Genomic DNA, 13,863 nt, shown 5'->3' with positions numbered 1-13,863 from the left:
AAGAGCAACAACAGTAAGGCATAATGCACGAAGACAATGCACACCTGCTGCCGAAACTGCCCTTCCATTGGGAGTCCTCGACGTCTTGGCATTGTAAAGGTGGTTCTGGCCCTCTTGCCTCCTCCCCCAGCTTTTTTCAAATGTGGGGCCCAATTTGAGATCACCCAACGCTTCGCAAAGCTGGCTGATGGGACTGGACAGCGACAGTTCGTCAGATGCCGCGGGAGAATTCTCTAGAGACCACCTTTCAGACACCACCTGCAAGCACATTTAGAATCGTCCTGAAAAAAGGAGCCGTACCTTGTTTCACTGAGCCCACTGAGCCCAATAAAGCACAAACCGCGCTTCAAATGTCAAGAAAAAAATCACATGTCGCCAACCAGCTACCAGAAGGTGCACAACATTGTCTCGTATGGATGTGTTCCTGCGTACACATTCACACAGCTTGGCTATTTTCCACCTCATATTAAGCTCAAGCATACAGATGAACCAGCCATGTTTAAAAAAAAAGGCTCACATCAAGGTATATGTTTAGAATGTTTTATTGCTGTACAGTAGCAAGAATCATGCACTTGTGTCAACTAGCTTTTTATTTCACTCCTTTTCAATTGATGATTGATATGTGTGGCTTAACATCCCAAAATCACCGTATATAAATATGAGAGACGCCATAATGGAGGGCTCCGGACACTTCGACCACCTGGGGTTCTTTAACATGCATTCAAATCGGAGCACACGGGCTCACAGCATTTTCTCCTCCATCAAAAATGCAGTCGTCACAGCCAAAATTCGATCTCGCAACCTGCAGGTCCAGCTGCCAAGCACCTTAGCCACTAGACCACCACGGCAGGGCTATTTCACTTCTTTTATAACAGGCAATCCAATTATATTTTTTGTCTGAAACTTTCTTTTTGCCTTTCCTACTTATTTTATATTTTGACCCACTCTTTGTAGCTTAAAGCACTGACCACCAAATGTGTCCCTGTTACTTAATTTCAAAACAAAAAAGAAAATATAATGATGTGTATGTACCTGTGAACGCTTGCTTCGTAGGTGGGCCTCAAGTTTTTCTAAGCCCTCTGGAGAAGCCAAGTTGCACCAGCAGCCAAGGAAAGGCCAGTACTCGTTCCAAGGCACCCTCATTTCCTTGGCAAGACCACTGGAAAGTAGTTACGGGAAGTGTTAAAGAACAAGTTGTTCCTCTCTCAAGTAGTCGCACCACTACACATTGAAATGATGCACAACGCGGTAAATGTACGTGCATATATATTTCTTGAATCTGCAGGTCTAAGTTACTACAAATGTGCCCTACATGGAAGCTCACAGCATGTGGTTCAAGTAGCAGAATGCAAAAAACCCCCCTGCTCACATGCTCATACATGTATAGTAGCAAACTGAAAACTAGAGCCGACATTTTGTAGACTACGCTCATGATCAGGTCAATAGTGCTGGTGCTATTATCAGATGATAAGGTCAGTGTAGTTCTTATTTATTACTAACAACAGTCCTATTTTTATCAGGCTGGGTGGCTGCAAACCACTGCTTCAACAACAGGTCGAGGCCAATGGCAGTGTGCCTGTAGCTTCTTTCTCTTTCTTCCTTATCTTTCTTGCTGCTTTATAAACAAAAAAGGTACAAACAGATATGCGAGGTTTATGCAACCATGACCATCTTGCTGCATCAGTAAATTTAATTCAGTCTTGGTTTCAGAGTTGTACCAGTAGTTGGTGCAGTAGAGCTTAACCCAACCTCTTGGCAAGAGTTTGGCAGCTTACTTACCGACCAATACGCTCTAGCCCCTTCTCCATGTCAGCAAGCCGCATGCTGTCCATGGGTGAGAGTGGTTCCTTGAGGCCAATGCTGCGTCGCTTCGGAGTCTTCCACTGACGGTACATGCTACGGGCCTGGTGAAAGTTGAAAGGAAAGGAGCTGTGGTATACACACGCACAGAAAGAATGCCACCCTTGCATACTGGCCTATTCCCACCATCACAGAGGCCAATAGAAGGGGAAGAAAGTTCTATTCCTAGCACAAAAGCAGGTGCGAGCATATTCATGCATGCGAGAGCTCAAACAATGACTGTGAAAATGGGAAAAAATGGCACGTAGTTGGTGAGTAGCACTTATTTTTCTATGAAAACTGCAGAAATGTAAACAAAAAAAGAGGGAAGACACACCAGCACTGCACTCGCAGTTGGGTCATTTTACACCAAACATCCCAGCCATTTCGGCGACAGTCTCAAATGTATTAAAAAAAAAAAATCAGGCTGACTTACTGCATTGAAAACAGTGAACTGCTAGAATATTTCGAGGAGAAAAAATGTTTGGTCACGTGGCTGCCTTCTGAACATCCTGGCATGTCGTTTAGGTGTTGTTTGTGGAAAAAATTTATTTTAAAAGTACCCCTTCTTTCTATACCAAAGTTGGTCTACATGTATAGTAAAGGTGCTTGTGTATTGTGTTTGAAGCTCCAGAATATTAGTGCAATTTTACTGGCACATACGCTTCCAAGAATTTAGCCAAAATGTGTTATGTTCGCAGTTTTTTCTCTTGCAATACTGCACTTTGTATGAATATCTGAGTTGTGAATACTCATTTCACAGAAAGTATATTTTGAGGAAGAAATATTTTCATTACTGTAAGGCTGCTAATTTTTACGAGAAAAAAATCACACATTTCGCAAAATCCTCATTTTTGTCCATATTGAGACGCAATTTGCACCCTGTAGTGGTCCAATTAAAAATCACCTTTGCACAGAAGTCGGAAGAAAATAAACAGTTCTTTTCATATGCGAAGTCTTATCATTACATTTTTTGTTTTAAGGAAGAAAATAATTCGCGAACTTTCCCATTGGCCCCTATTTTCCTATTTAATCATACGACAGCTGCCGCCTTGAAATTCGCCAGTGCCGTACCCTTGTAGTATAGAGGCTCGACTAGCAAGAAGTCGAGCCTCTAGTATTTCACCTCTATTGAAATGCTGCCGACGTGGCCGGGATTCATTTCAGTGATCTTCCAGTCTACAGTCAAACACCATAACCACTAGACAATCACGGTGAGTGATGAAGTTTGTGTGAGAAACTTTACGGATTTAATTAGCTTAATTAAGGTTAGGCCAAAATAAATATGGCCCAGCAGCGAGGAAATGGCAACAGCAAGGAATGTATTGACAGGGTTCTACTGTGTCCAAAACAGAACTTCAAAAAGTATGAGCAAGTGCAGAGCAACCATACTGCACCTCAGTGGGAGACATGGGTCCCGCAGTGGCCATGATGCTGAGTGAGGTGTCGCGTGGGCTTGTCACAGGACTGTGCATGGTCGATGCATTGGGGGAGAATGGTTCCCCGACTGTCGGTGCCACCGAGTTGTCCTCCGACCTCAGCACTGGCACAAAGAGCCGTTCTGTCAGATTTGGGAAAGCAAAACAACTTGACTGGCTGGCCAACAGATTCAGTGTACTTACAGAGGCACTGCAACACTTTTTCAGGTAATCATCGAATGGCTTCATAAGAGAATTTGCTGCCTCACAAATTCACTGCCATAAAATCTGTCAATTACAGGTGGAGTTACAGAGATTTGTCACACGCTTTTAAGTACTTTCTCTCACCTTTCCCAGAATGCTAAGCAAGGGGCAGGAGGATGACAAAGAGACAAGAAGCTATGCACGTTCCCCAGCGTGTGTTGCAATCCTGAGGCCCTTTTTACTTTTTTTTTTCTTTCAAACATGGTTTACTTTCAATGTGACCTCGAGTGAGCATTTGGCACGTGGTGGCGTTCACAGCAGCCACATTAACAATGCAGCTCATGATGCTAAAATCAGGCAATGGTTGTGGACCTCGTGTTTTTCATGCAGTCGTCTAGGGTTTACAACATCAATTGTTCAGAGAAGAGTGAGCGATCTCTAGCCAACTTTGAAAATACATTGTAAATTCCAGATCCTGTGCTGTGCTGTAATGTTTGGCCTGCATGTTTCTCAAGGGCCTCAACTAGTGAATGGCGAAGTTTTCTGACCACATCCTCGAAAAGTGTTGCAGGGCCCCAAAACAAAACTTCAAGGGCTAAAGGACAGTATTTATCACCTGGGGTTCTTCAACAGGAATCCAAATCTAACCACATAAACATTTTTTTAGTCTGCCTGTCATATTTAGTTTTCATGGCTGACAGTAATACCTTAATGGGCCAGTGAACAACTCCAAGGTTCAAAAATTGCAATGCAGAGCAATATGCGCACTTTCGCTATTTGAACATACTACTGCCACAAGGATTTCGTAAATACGATTTCGTAAACCCCTCTATAAGAGGAATGTTCTGGGCAGCAGTTCCTACCTTTTATATGAGATGTCTCTTATAACCGAGCTGCCTCGTATGCATTTTCTTATCAACCCGTATCTTTACTGTAGGCACACTAGTGTGTCTTATACCCATTCGTCTTTTATATCAGTGTGTCTTATAAAAAATTGTCAGATCCCACGTGCAGCGGGAATCTATAATATGCGAAGCACGAATGAGAAATGTTGACATGTCAATTTAAAATCAGCACATTACGAAGTGGAGGTGAATGATGCCGTACATGACTTCCGGTAAATAATTATCATGCTTGGATGTCTTGTTTACCTTCATCATCTATTCACGTCACGTCATACCAAATTTAATATATGTGGGGCTAGCGAAACGGCTGCGAGCACGTTCTGTGCGTGGTATGTTGTCATGTTCTCACATGCCACGCGTGTCAGGATTATCATGTTTGCGTCAGTCATATATTTCATCATCCATTGACGTCACGTAACACAAAATTTGGTATACAGTGCAGTCCACTTATAACGATATCGAGAAAACCTAAAAATATGATCGTTATAACCGGTGATCGTTATATCTGGACTGCCGCCAAAAAATCGTCGCCGGACGTTCCTTTTGTAGCTCCAGGCTTCATTTCGCTAATATTGTAGACAGTAGGATGTCAAAAACAAGACTTTATTTCTTACTCCGAAGAACGCATCACGGGTTCGCTGAGGAAGAGAGACTGACCGACGGCGGGGTGGGAGCAGTGGGAGGAAGAAAGCACAGCCAGAGGTACACAGCCGGAATGCCAACGAGGCCCCGCCCCGATGCCGCCGTGCCGCTTTGCTTTTCGCTTTTTTTTTATTTTCTCTCTCTTTCCCGCTTTCGTTCGGCAAGCTACGAGTAGCTTGCCGGCTTGCCGTTGTAGAAGGCGGGGAGCCGCAGAGCGCGGCGCTTTGCTTTTCGCATTTTTTTTTTTTAATTCTCTCAGCCTCTCCGCGATCGACGCGCGGCGAGGCGCAAAACGTGACACAGCTGGCGCCATCTGTAGTGCGTCGCGCCAACTCGCGATGCTCTCCTCGGCTTTTTGAACGGCCGGGACGCGCTGCCGGCGCTGTGCTGCAGTGGCGGCAGATACGTACTCGCCTACGCTAACTTTTCGTCTTGTCTCGGCATAGTTCGTTTCAGAGGAACTTATCAATCTAATTGTTACGATTATTCTGAATGAAACATGCCGTCCACGGCAAACTTTTCATCGTTGTATCCGATATGCGGTGGATAACATATCGTTATATATGGTTTTTTTCCCCATAGCCCCAATGCATAAAATGAGACTGTTAAGTCGACCCATCGTTATAACCGATATATCGTTATATGTGGTATCGTTATAAGTGGACTGCACTGTATGTGAAGCTAGTAAAACGGCCACGAGCGCATCATGAAGGGCTCAATAAACTTCAATGTAGCATTGACCCATGCTGGGCACATCGACGCTACGTTAGCAAAATGCGAGCACTCTATAGTATGACGGCAGGTGCGACCATTGCGACCAGCGTCCGTCGGTGCGCCGATACGTTACCTAGACAACACTGCGTCTCCCTCTTTTCGTGACGGAGGGATGCCGGATGCGCTGAAACGCACATGCGTTAAAGCAACGCAGCGCGGCGCGTGCCTGCGAGTATATGGCAGGACCGGCACCTGGCGTGGCAACGCCGACGTGAAGCGACAAAATGAACACCGACGAGCACGCGCACCGCGTCACGTCGAAATGTATTGGTGCCTTGACTGTGGCATGGAGTCATGTTCCCACATGACACACATCTCATGATTATCATGTTTGCACCAGCCACATACCTTCGTCATCCATTGACGTCACGTAATACCACATTTGCCATATGTGAAGCTAGCGAAACGGCCGGGAGCGCATTATGAGTGTGGTATGTAGTCACGTCGTTACATGACACGCATGATGTTTGCACCAGTATCATACCTTCGTCATCCATTCATGCACCGCAATACCAAATTTGGTATATATATGACACTAACGAAACAGCCGCGAGCACATCATGAGCGTGGCATGTAGTCATGTTGTTACTTGACATGCATATGATGATCTTCATGTTTAGGTCTGTCGCTTGTGTTTTCCATGCAATTATGTCATACCATACCAGTTTTGCAACATGCCATGTGAACGAAACCCCTGCAATAGCTGCAGGACCATGAAATGTAAATCATGACATTCATGACATATATGTCATGATTTTCATGTTATGGCTAGTCAAATATGTTCTTCATACAGTCATGTTATGCTATACCAAGTTTGGTATCGATACCATTACCGAAACGGCCAGGAGAGCTAAAAGTTGTAGGCGGCTAGATAGATATATAGATACGCTCAAAGTCGCCGAAGTTCGCCAAGAAATGCTTAGCATTTAAAATGTTCGGCTGTACGTTTTATAATAAGAAAGTTGCATGGGTTTGATCATCCGTTTTAGCTGGTTTCAAATGCGCAAGTGACCTCGCCACTTCAGCAATGTAACATGACTTCAGTAATACGTCATTGGCACGCAGCCAACAACTGAGCAAGCCTTCCCCCACGAGCACTCATCACTGCAGCACAAGGAGCCCCCTTCTAGCGGTAAAGCAGCGCGACGCCTTCGTCTCGGAGGCTTTCATTCTGGCAATACCACTTCTCCCGGTGGTCTTGGGCTCAACAAAACGGCAGAGGGCAGCACAGGAAAATGAAAATGCGGACCGCACGGCCAAAACTTCACCGCAGGGCCAAGGTGCTGTTTCAAACTGATTTTCAAGATGGAGGATCTGTGGGGTGCGCAGCGCTGTAATATTAAGAAAATGTGATCACCGTGGCCTAATGAATCGGCGAGCTTGTTGGAGCCTGTTCACAGCAGCCCTTTAAACCAAGTTGCTAGCTGCAGAATGCTGTAGACAATGCAAGAAAGACAACAGAGGTGCTGACGAAAATATACTTTCAATAAAGAAAGGCTTGTAGACCACACTTTTGTAACCCACGGCACCATTTGTTCCGAATAAAATTGCAACTCATTCATAGAAGAAAGAACAGCTACAGAAAATGATTGACTGACAGTCCAAGAGAGCTCATGTTTCATCACATTCTCTTGGATCAGCTCAGCCAATGAAAGAGTCAAATTTCGTAGCTAAATGTGATCTTTCAAGAGACTCCCTGCACCTTCACCAAAAATATGTTATGAGGAGTGTTCAGAAGTCATCAGTCAGCGCTGGTCTAGCCAACGTTGCACGGAGTGCACAGGAATGCAGGCCAACAGGGCAGCTCCAGACTTGATCCTACAACAACATTGCCAGTTCTTCCAGTAAGTGCCATTTTAGCACCCAGGTTAGAGTGACGTCTTCGTGCCTATGAGAATATTTTCATGACCCTACAACTAGACTGAGCTCAAATCCCTACGTAATCAAGGAGAAATGGAATGCAGAGCCTGCTCCTGCTACAGAAGTACTGTATATTGCCGATCATAAGTCGACTTTCTTTTTCATGAACTGGCTTTCCAAAGTTTGGGGGTCGACTTATCGGAGTTGACCTATACGCTGTTGTGACTGGCGTCGAAGCCGACGAGAGAGCGGCGCTCTTTGGATCTTCAATCAAGTAGCCGACCGGCCGGCGTCGTAGCCGACCGGCCGGCGTCGAAGCCGACGAGAGAGCGGCGCTCTTTGGATCTTCAATCAAGTAGCCGACCGGCCGGCTGCCTATGTCCGCCAGGCATTGTCCCTCCTAAACGGAGGGTGAGACGTCGTGTCACCACGAGGCCGTAAGCCGTTCGAGAGAGGACAACAACTACGGCATCTTCCTCGGAAGCGACCACCGCGGCCGCCGCAAATCGACCCGCTATTTAGGCGAGCGGTTCGGCGGACCCTTTTACGTATGCTGTCAGGAGTTTGGGACCCCTTGACCAGCGGCACACACACGACGAGGAAGAGCCCCGCTGGTGCCACCTTGGATTGCAGTGATCATGGCTCAATATTGGACGTTCACGTGGGCCGTGCATGCTCTTCACCCTTGCCGGCTGTGTGTGATCTGTGATTGGACAGTAACCTCTGCACGTGTTCCCTGATCTAGGGATCTGGGGAGAACATACCCTTTGTATTGAGCCACCCGGTTTATTCAAAGAAGCCCCATGTAGAGGAACGCCAGATTCGAAAGCTCACCATGTAAGAAAGAGCTCGTCATGTACGAGAGCTCACTTATATAATGTAAATAATCCCTTTTCAAGTCTCTTCCTCCTGCCTTGACAACTTCCTTCTGGATTTCCGGTGCCTGCAAACCCCGGTCGCAACAACGCAGAATAATAAGGTCGACTTTTCTGAGGGATCCGACTAACGGTTGTCATCTTCGAATTTACTGCTATTCGACGCATCAATAACATCAGCCGCAGAGGCAACAGAGTCGTGGGAACTGCTATCTCCCAACACACTTCCGGAGCCAGACATTTTTACGATCTGCCGCGACGATCACAAAACTACGGTATAGCTATGGTGGTTAGAGGAGGAGGTGTCAGCGACAGCGCGTCGGTGATGCAGCATTTTTGTTCATGACGCGTCACCGTTCATGACGCATTATTGTTTCAATGGTAGCGCCACCACATCGGTGCGTCTGTCACGAGAGATAGCCAGCACCGGCACTTGCCGCATATGGGTATGACAAAGCATTTGACTCGCGAAGAAACGCGACATACTTTTATCGGTCGCGAAAAACACGACTTGCATTTTTAGCTCACAAGAAAAGATGACACCGTTCGCGAAAGACGTGACATGCGTTTTTTGCTTTAGTGGACAGCGTGACGACCAGTGCTTGCTGACTAGGCAATTAAAACAATTCAGATTTCCTGCGAAGCACCATGGGCGTTGCACGGAAAACCTGGCCGCGCTGCGTGGGCTAGCAACATGGTCAACATGGCCAGTCACATGCGAACTAAAACCCACGTCTAGTCACATGCGCCCTCAGGACCTCATGCGTCTTTTTGCGCTTACGCCTGTCCGCCATTTTTTCATTTCGCCTCGCTTGCGTACAGTGGTGTGTGCGATTTGCGAAGCTGCTTAACGGACGCCAAGATGCCACCGCTACACTGGCAAGAGTACAGCACTGCTTTCAATCAGCTAGCTATCCTGCGGGCAGAGCTCGAAAGCATCGAAGCAGGGCGGAAGTTCAATGTGTCGGACAAGAGCGTGAAGGAAGGAAGAAAACAAAGGACCAAGTTCGTTGCGCATGCAGCAACATTCCCTTCCGTTCACGGACCGCAGTCTGGACAATACCTTGCCATTGAGGAGGCCGTTCGAGATTGGGTTCACGACCAGAGAAGCAGCCCGAGTGTTTGCTACGATGATATTGAAGCAAAACCCGTACTGCCGCGAAGAATATGTGCCTCCCGCTAACCTAGTCTTTTGTGTGAAGTGGAGCAATGAGTTAATGATGCCTGGTATACACTGCTAACTGACGTAGTCCGCGCAACGTTTTCGATGTGCAGCAGCTCAGTACCCCCAGCACCTCTTCCGACGGCGAGCAGCAGCAGTGGCTCACATGACGGCAATGACCATGACTGCTGCATCCTTCTCTCAAACTCACGAGAGATGCAATGCGGGCTTGTTGGTAGCTTATCTTCAGTAAGTTACAAAGAAACTTACTGAAGATTATATCAAGCAACGTTGAGTCTTAAGCGATGATTCACAATCAAATAAATGTTTCTCTGCATCACTACTTCTTCTGAAAGACTTATTGATGTGCTATGGCTGCAGCATGAGGCTGTGTTCGGAGCCAACTTTTCTTTTTAGCCTAAGATGGGTTGCAAGTTGGTGGGTCGAGTTATAATCGACAATATATGATATATGACATTGTACTAGGCTTGTGCTAATAGTGAATTTTAAGTTCGAAGCGAATAGTGATTTTGATTGAATAATTTCAAAACGAATTCGAAAGGCATGTATGAGAAAAAAAAAGGGGGAATATTTATCATTACCTAGCTACCCTGCACAATATTTCTTTTGAATTGAAATAGGGGCTCTATGCATATGCCATTTTTTTTTTCGTTCAAAGGAGGTCGAATCAACGTTGAGTAGTAGTTTCGGTAGGAGGCGAGTGATAACCTGTAAAATACTTATGCTTTAAAATTTATTGTACTTAAAGCATATAAGCAGTCATAACAAGCTTAATAAAATGAAGTATTGTATTGAGGGTAACATGATCCTTCAAAAGGGCCCTGCAACACTTTTTCAAGTAGCCATGGAGCTAGTAAACATGCTCGTTGCCTCACAAATTTACCGCTGCAAAGTTTCTAGAATCAGTCCAGTACGAGTGGAGTTCTAAAAGTGTGTCACACGTTGCAATTGCATTCTCTCTTTTCGTCCCAACGAAATAGCTGGAAGCTAAGTAGGGAGGAATGGCACGGTGAAAGAAAATAAGTCACACACACCTCGTGACCTTGGATATTTTTTTTTTTCATTCTTAGAATACGCGGCTTTTCAGTGCGATCGCGCACGTACTCGTGGGCAAGCAGCGGCCCCCGCGGCATCCCTGTTAACGACAAACGCGCTATGCTCATATCAGCCGATGGCTGTAACCAGAGCCGCATATTCTTTCTTGGCGGTGACAAGTGATTTTTGAGCTCGTAGTGTAATTTGCCAAGGGAAGAAAATAATTTTTAGCTTTGAAAAAAATATTGTGATTTACAGGTCGCTGCGCTATAATATTTGCCTCGCATGCTTTCGGGAGCCTCGACTATCGATCGGCTGCGTCTTCTAACCATGCTCAGTAAGTGTTGCAGGGCCCTTTAAATTTGAAGGGGGGCTTCACGGTAAAGCGAATTTTCTTTAGATGCTTTCACGGTTTAGCACCCCTACATTGCAGTGAAACTACCTTTACAAGCAGTTACATGCAGATTAATACAGTCGAACCCCGCTATAATGAAACTCACGGGGCACGGAAAATATTTCGTTGAAGCGAGAATTTCGTTGTAGTGAAATAGAAAAAAAATATACCTGATCTGAGCTAACTAAACAAAGGAACGTTTGTTCTTAAAATTAAAAAAGTGTCCGCTGCTTCCTATTCTTTCCCAGCAGCATCTCGACGAGATTCACAGTCATGCATAGCAAGGCCACATTGAAAACCACTGAAATCACGTCTACAACCGCATTCGTAAACGTACCAAACAGTTACATTAACACGTTAACACCAGCAGCCGTCCGCCGTCAAAGCATATCTGACAACGCAGAGATGAAGGCACGGTATCGTGGAGCGGTGACTTTTGCCTTATTCTATGTCATTCTTATCATCAAAATCTCGTGGCTGGCTGATTTGGCTGATAATGCGCACGAACAGCTGCTTTGATTAGGTACTTCACTGGCCAAGCGCGAATAAAATAATAAGCATTGGAATTGGAGAAAGCATCGCTCCGCGGTTGCACGCAGAAGCTGCGTGAAGGCAACCATGAATTGAGCGACTGAGCTTCAGCTCCGGATCGTCTGCGGCTCGAAAAAAAGCCAGTGGCAAAAGCAGGGCCATCCTCCAAGAGCAGGGCAGACTTATTGCCATTGCTATCAAGCAATGGCGACGCCCATGTTTGCTAAACAGGGGTGGTTTCTGGTGGTGCCAACGCGTGTTTTAGACTTCGTCAACGTATTTTAAAGTTCTTAAAATGCATCAAAGTGTTAAAGATTGGGTTTTCTGAATAGCAATAAATATCTGAGCTTGGAATTGCATCGTGAAAATTCGTTAAGGCAGGACGGCAGATGAAAAAGTGCTCATTGTGGCGACAATATTTATGCATTGACTCCTATGGACTGCTGACAGGGAACCGTGAATTTTTCGTGGAAGCAGTGTTCGTTATAGCGGGGTTCGACTGTATACACCTATTCGTTCATTGTGAATACTTCGAAAACTCAGCTATTCATTCGAATATTCGAAGCATTAGAATATTCGCACAAGCCTAGACATTACATTTGAAACAACCTAAAAGGTATAGGTAGAATAAATGTACAGAGAAACGCCTAAGTGAATGCAAGCTTGCCTTCAAACAACGAGTCCATCCTCTTTTTTAAGTCTGCAGAGGCAGATGGCACCCGGTCACAAATGATCTGAAATGAAGACAAGACATATTGCAGTTGAGCCATTTTATAAGACACTGATTTAGGAGACAAAGGGGTATAAGAGACGCCAGTGTGCCTACAGAAAAATACAGGATGATAGGAAAATGCACATAAGGTACCATGCTTATAAGCGACATGTTATATATAAGCCAAGAATTGCTGCCCGGAGTATGCTTCTTACAAACGGGTTAACTGTAGTCGCAGCCAAAGCCAAAATCAAAAAGGAATCAAAAGTACAACATGAATGCTCCGTGCATCGGTCACTTCCCTACCTAGATATTTATTCAAACGTGCACCAACACTTCCCTAATTCATCACTGACGGGCACTGTCAAGCAGTACTGACCTCACGAGGTGTTTGTCCTTCCTTATTGCACCTGTTTTTATCACACTCGGGCAGTGCTACAAGAAGCTCCACTGCTTCGTAGCAGCCAAACTTGCAGGCAAAGTGAAGCGGTGTCTCGCAACGCTAAAAAAAAAAAAAGAAAGAAGTACAATTAGCCACATTCAACACAGATTTTTATGGCAACATAAAATTTGAAGCCAGAACCACACTATAATCATGATAAAGGTCATAAAACTGGATGACGATTAGTCTTGACTGCGTAAAAAGGCTGTTTATCAAGCAATCTAAGTACACACACTAAAACCTAAAACTTTTTCATTTGGCCCCCACTGAAATGCTGCCATATACCTAAATAAATTTTATTCTATAATTACGGTGCTAAATAGTTGAAGACATGTATTTTTATGAGCTTATATCAAATATCAAATCAATTTTTAATGAATGTACTAATTTTATGCTCATTAATATGCTTTTAAAAAAATTTTACTAAAAATAAATGTTTAGTAGGTATCACTAGCTTCAGCCCATGTTATCAAATCAGCTACGAAATTATAACGTAACCACTCATAGTGTAGAACCGGTTAAAATGCAGTCTTTTTCGACTCCTGTTCACCCTCCCATACAACCTTAAGTATACGCATAGCTGATTGTGCAGCCCTCCAAGATGAGTAACCAGTGATAATACGGTTGCTGGAAAATCTGCGACAATCGCGGTAGCGAGTGCACGCCTGACGGGAAACGCGCCGCTGCCGTCGGGGAGCGAGCGACAAGGTCATTACGGAGGAGGGGGGGACGCGGAGTGAATAAACGAAAGGAGGAGGGGAGAAAAAGAAAAAAAAACAGTAAGACTGCAGCACTCTGCGCGGGTGCGGAGCAAGGGAGGAGGGCGGTCGCCTCGGCGATGGATAAGCGTTCACACCAGCAAGCGTCCCTAGAGTGGGTCCGACTGCACGCAGCTCAACATTGCGATGCGATCCTGCCCTTATCAACTGTGCTTAACAGTTTCCTGTTGGGAAAAGCATCGTCATTGTCGAGCATGGTACCTCATCTGCAAATTTAGAACCTTTGACGGCTCTATGATGCGAGCTTTTGCCTTTGCTAACAGTGCACTG

General features: G+C 45.3%; 1 protein-coding gene across 2 annotated transcripts in view; it reads right to left on the bottom strand.

Annotated features, from left to right (window-relative positions):
- The window catches only part of LOC119170059 (ankyrin repeat and LEM domain-containing protein 2), a 72,020-nt gene that overhangs the window by 38,497 nt on the left and 19,660 nt on the right, over positions 1 to 13,863 (bottom strand). For both annotated transcript variants that reach the window (XM_037421085.2, XM_037421086.2), the window contains exons 6-11: positions 12,752 to 12,874; positions 12,328 to 12,394; positions 3,237 to 3,400; positions 1,780 to 1,904; positions 1,033 to 1,159; positions 45 to 258 (exon numbers count right to left, since the gene is read on the bottom strand). In XM_037421085.2, the coding sequence (XP_037276982.2) occupies positions 45 to 258; positions 1,033 to 1,159; positions 1,780 to 1,904; positions 3,237 to 3,400; positions 12,328 to 12,394; positions 12,752 to 12,874 (820 nt within the window). The remainder of the gene's footprint in view (positions 1 to 44; positions 259 to 1,032; positions 1,160 to 1,779; positions 1,905 to 3,236; positions 3,401 to 12,327; positions 12,395 to 12,751; positions 12,875 to 13,863) is intronic.

The sequence above is a fragment of the Rhipicephalus microplus genome, chromosome 2, assembly GCF_043290135.1.
Source record: "Rhipicephalus microplus isolate Deutch F79 chromosome 2, USDA_Rmic, whole genome shotgun sequence".
NCBI lineage: Eukaryota > Metazoa > Arthropoda > Arachnida > Ixodida > Ixodidae > Rhipicephalus > Rhipicephalus microplus.
This window is presented reverse-complemented; position numbering and strand designations above follow the sequence as displayed.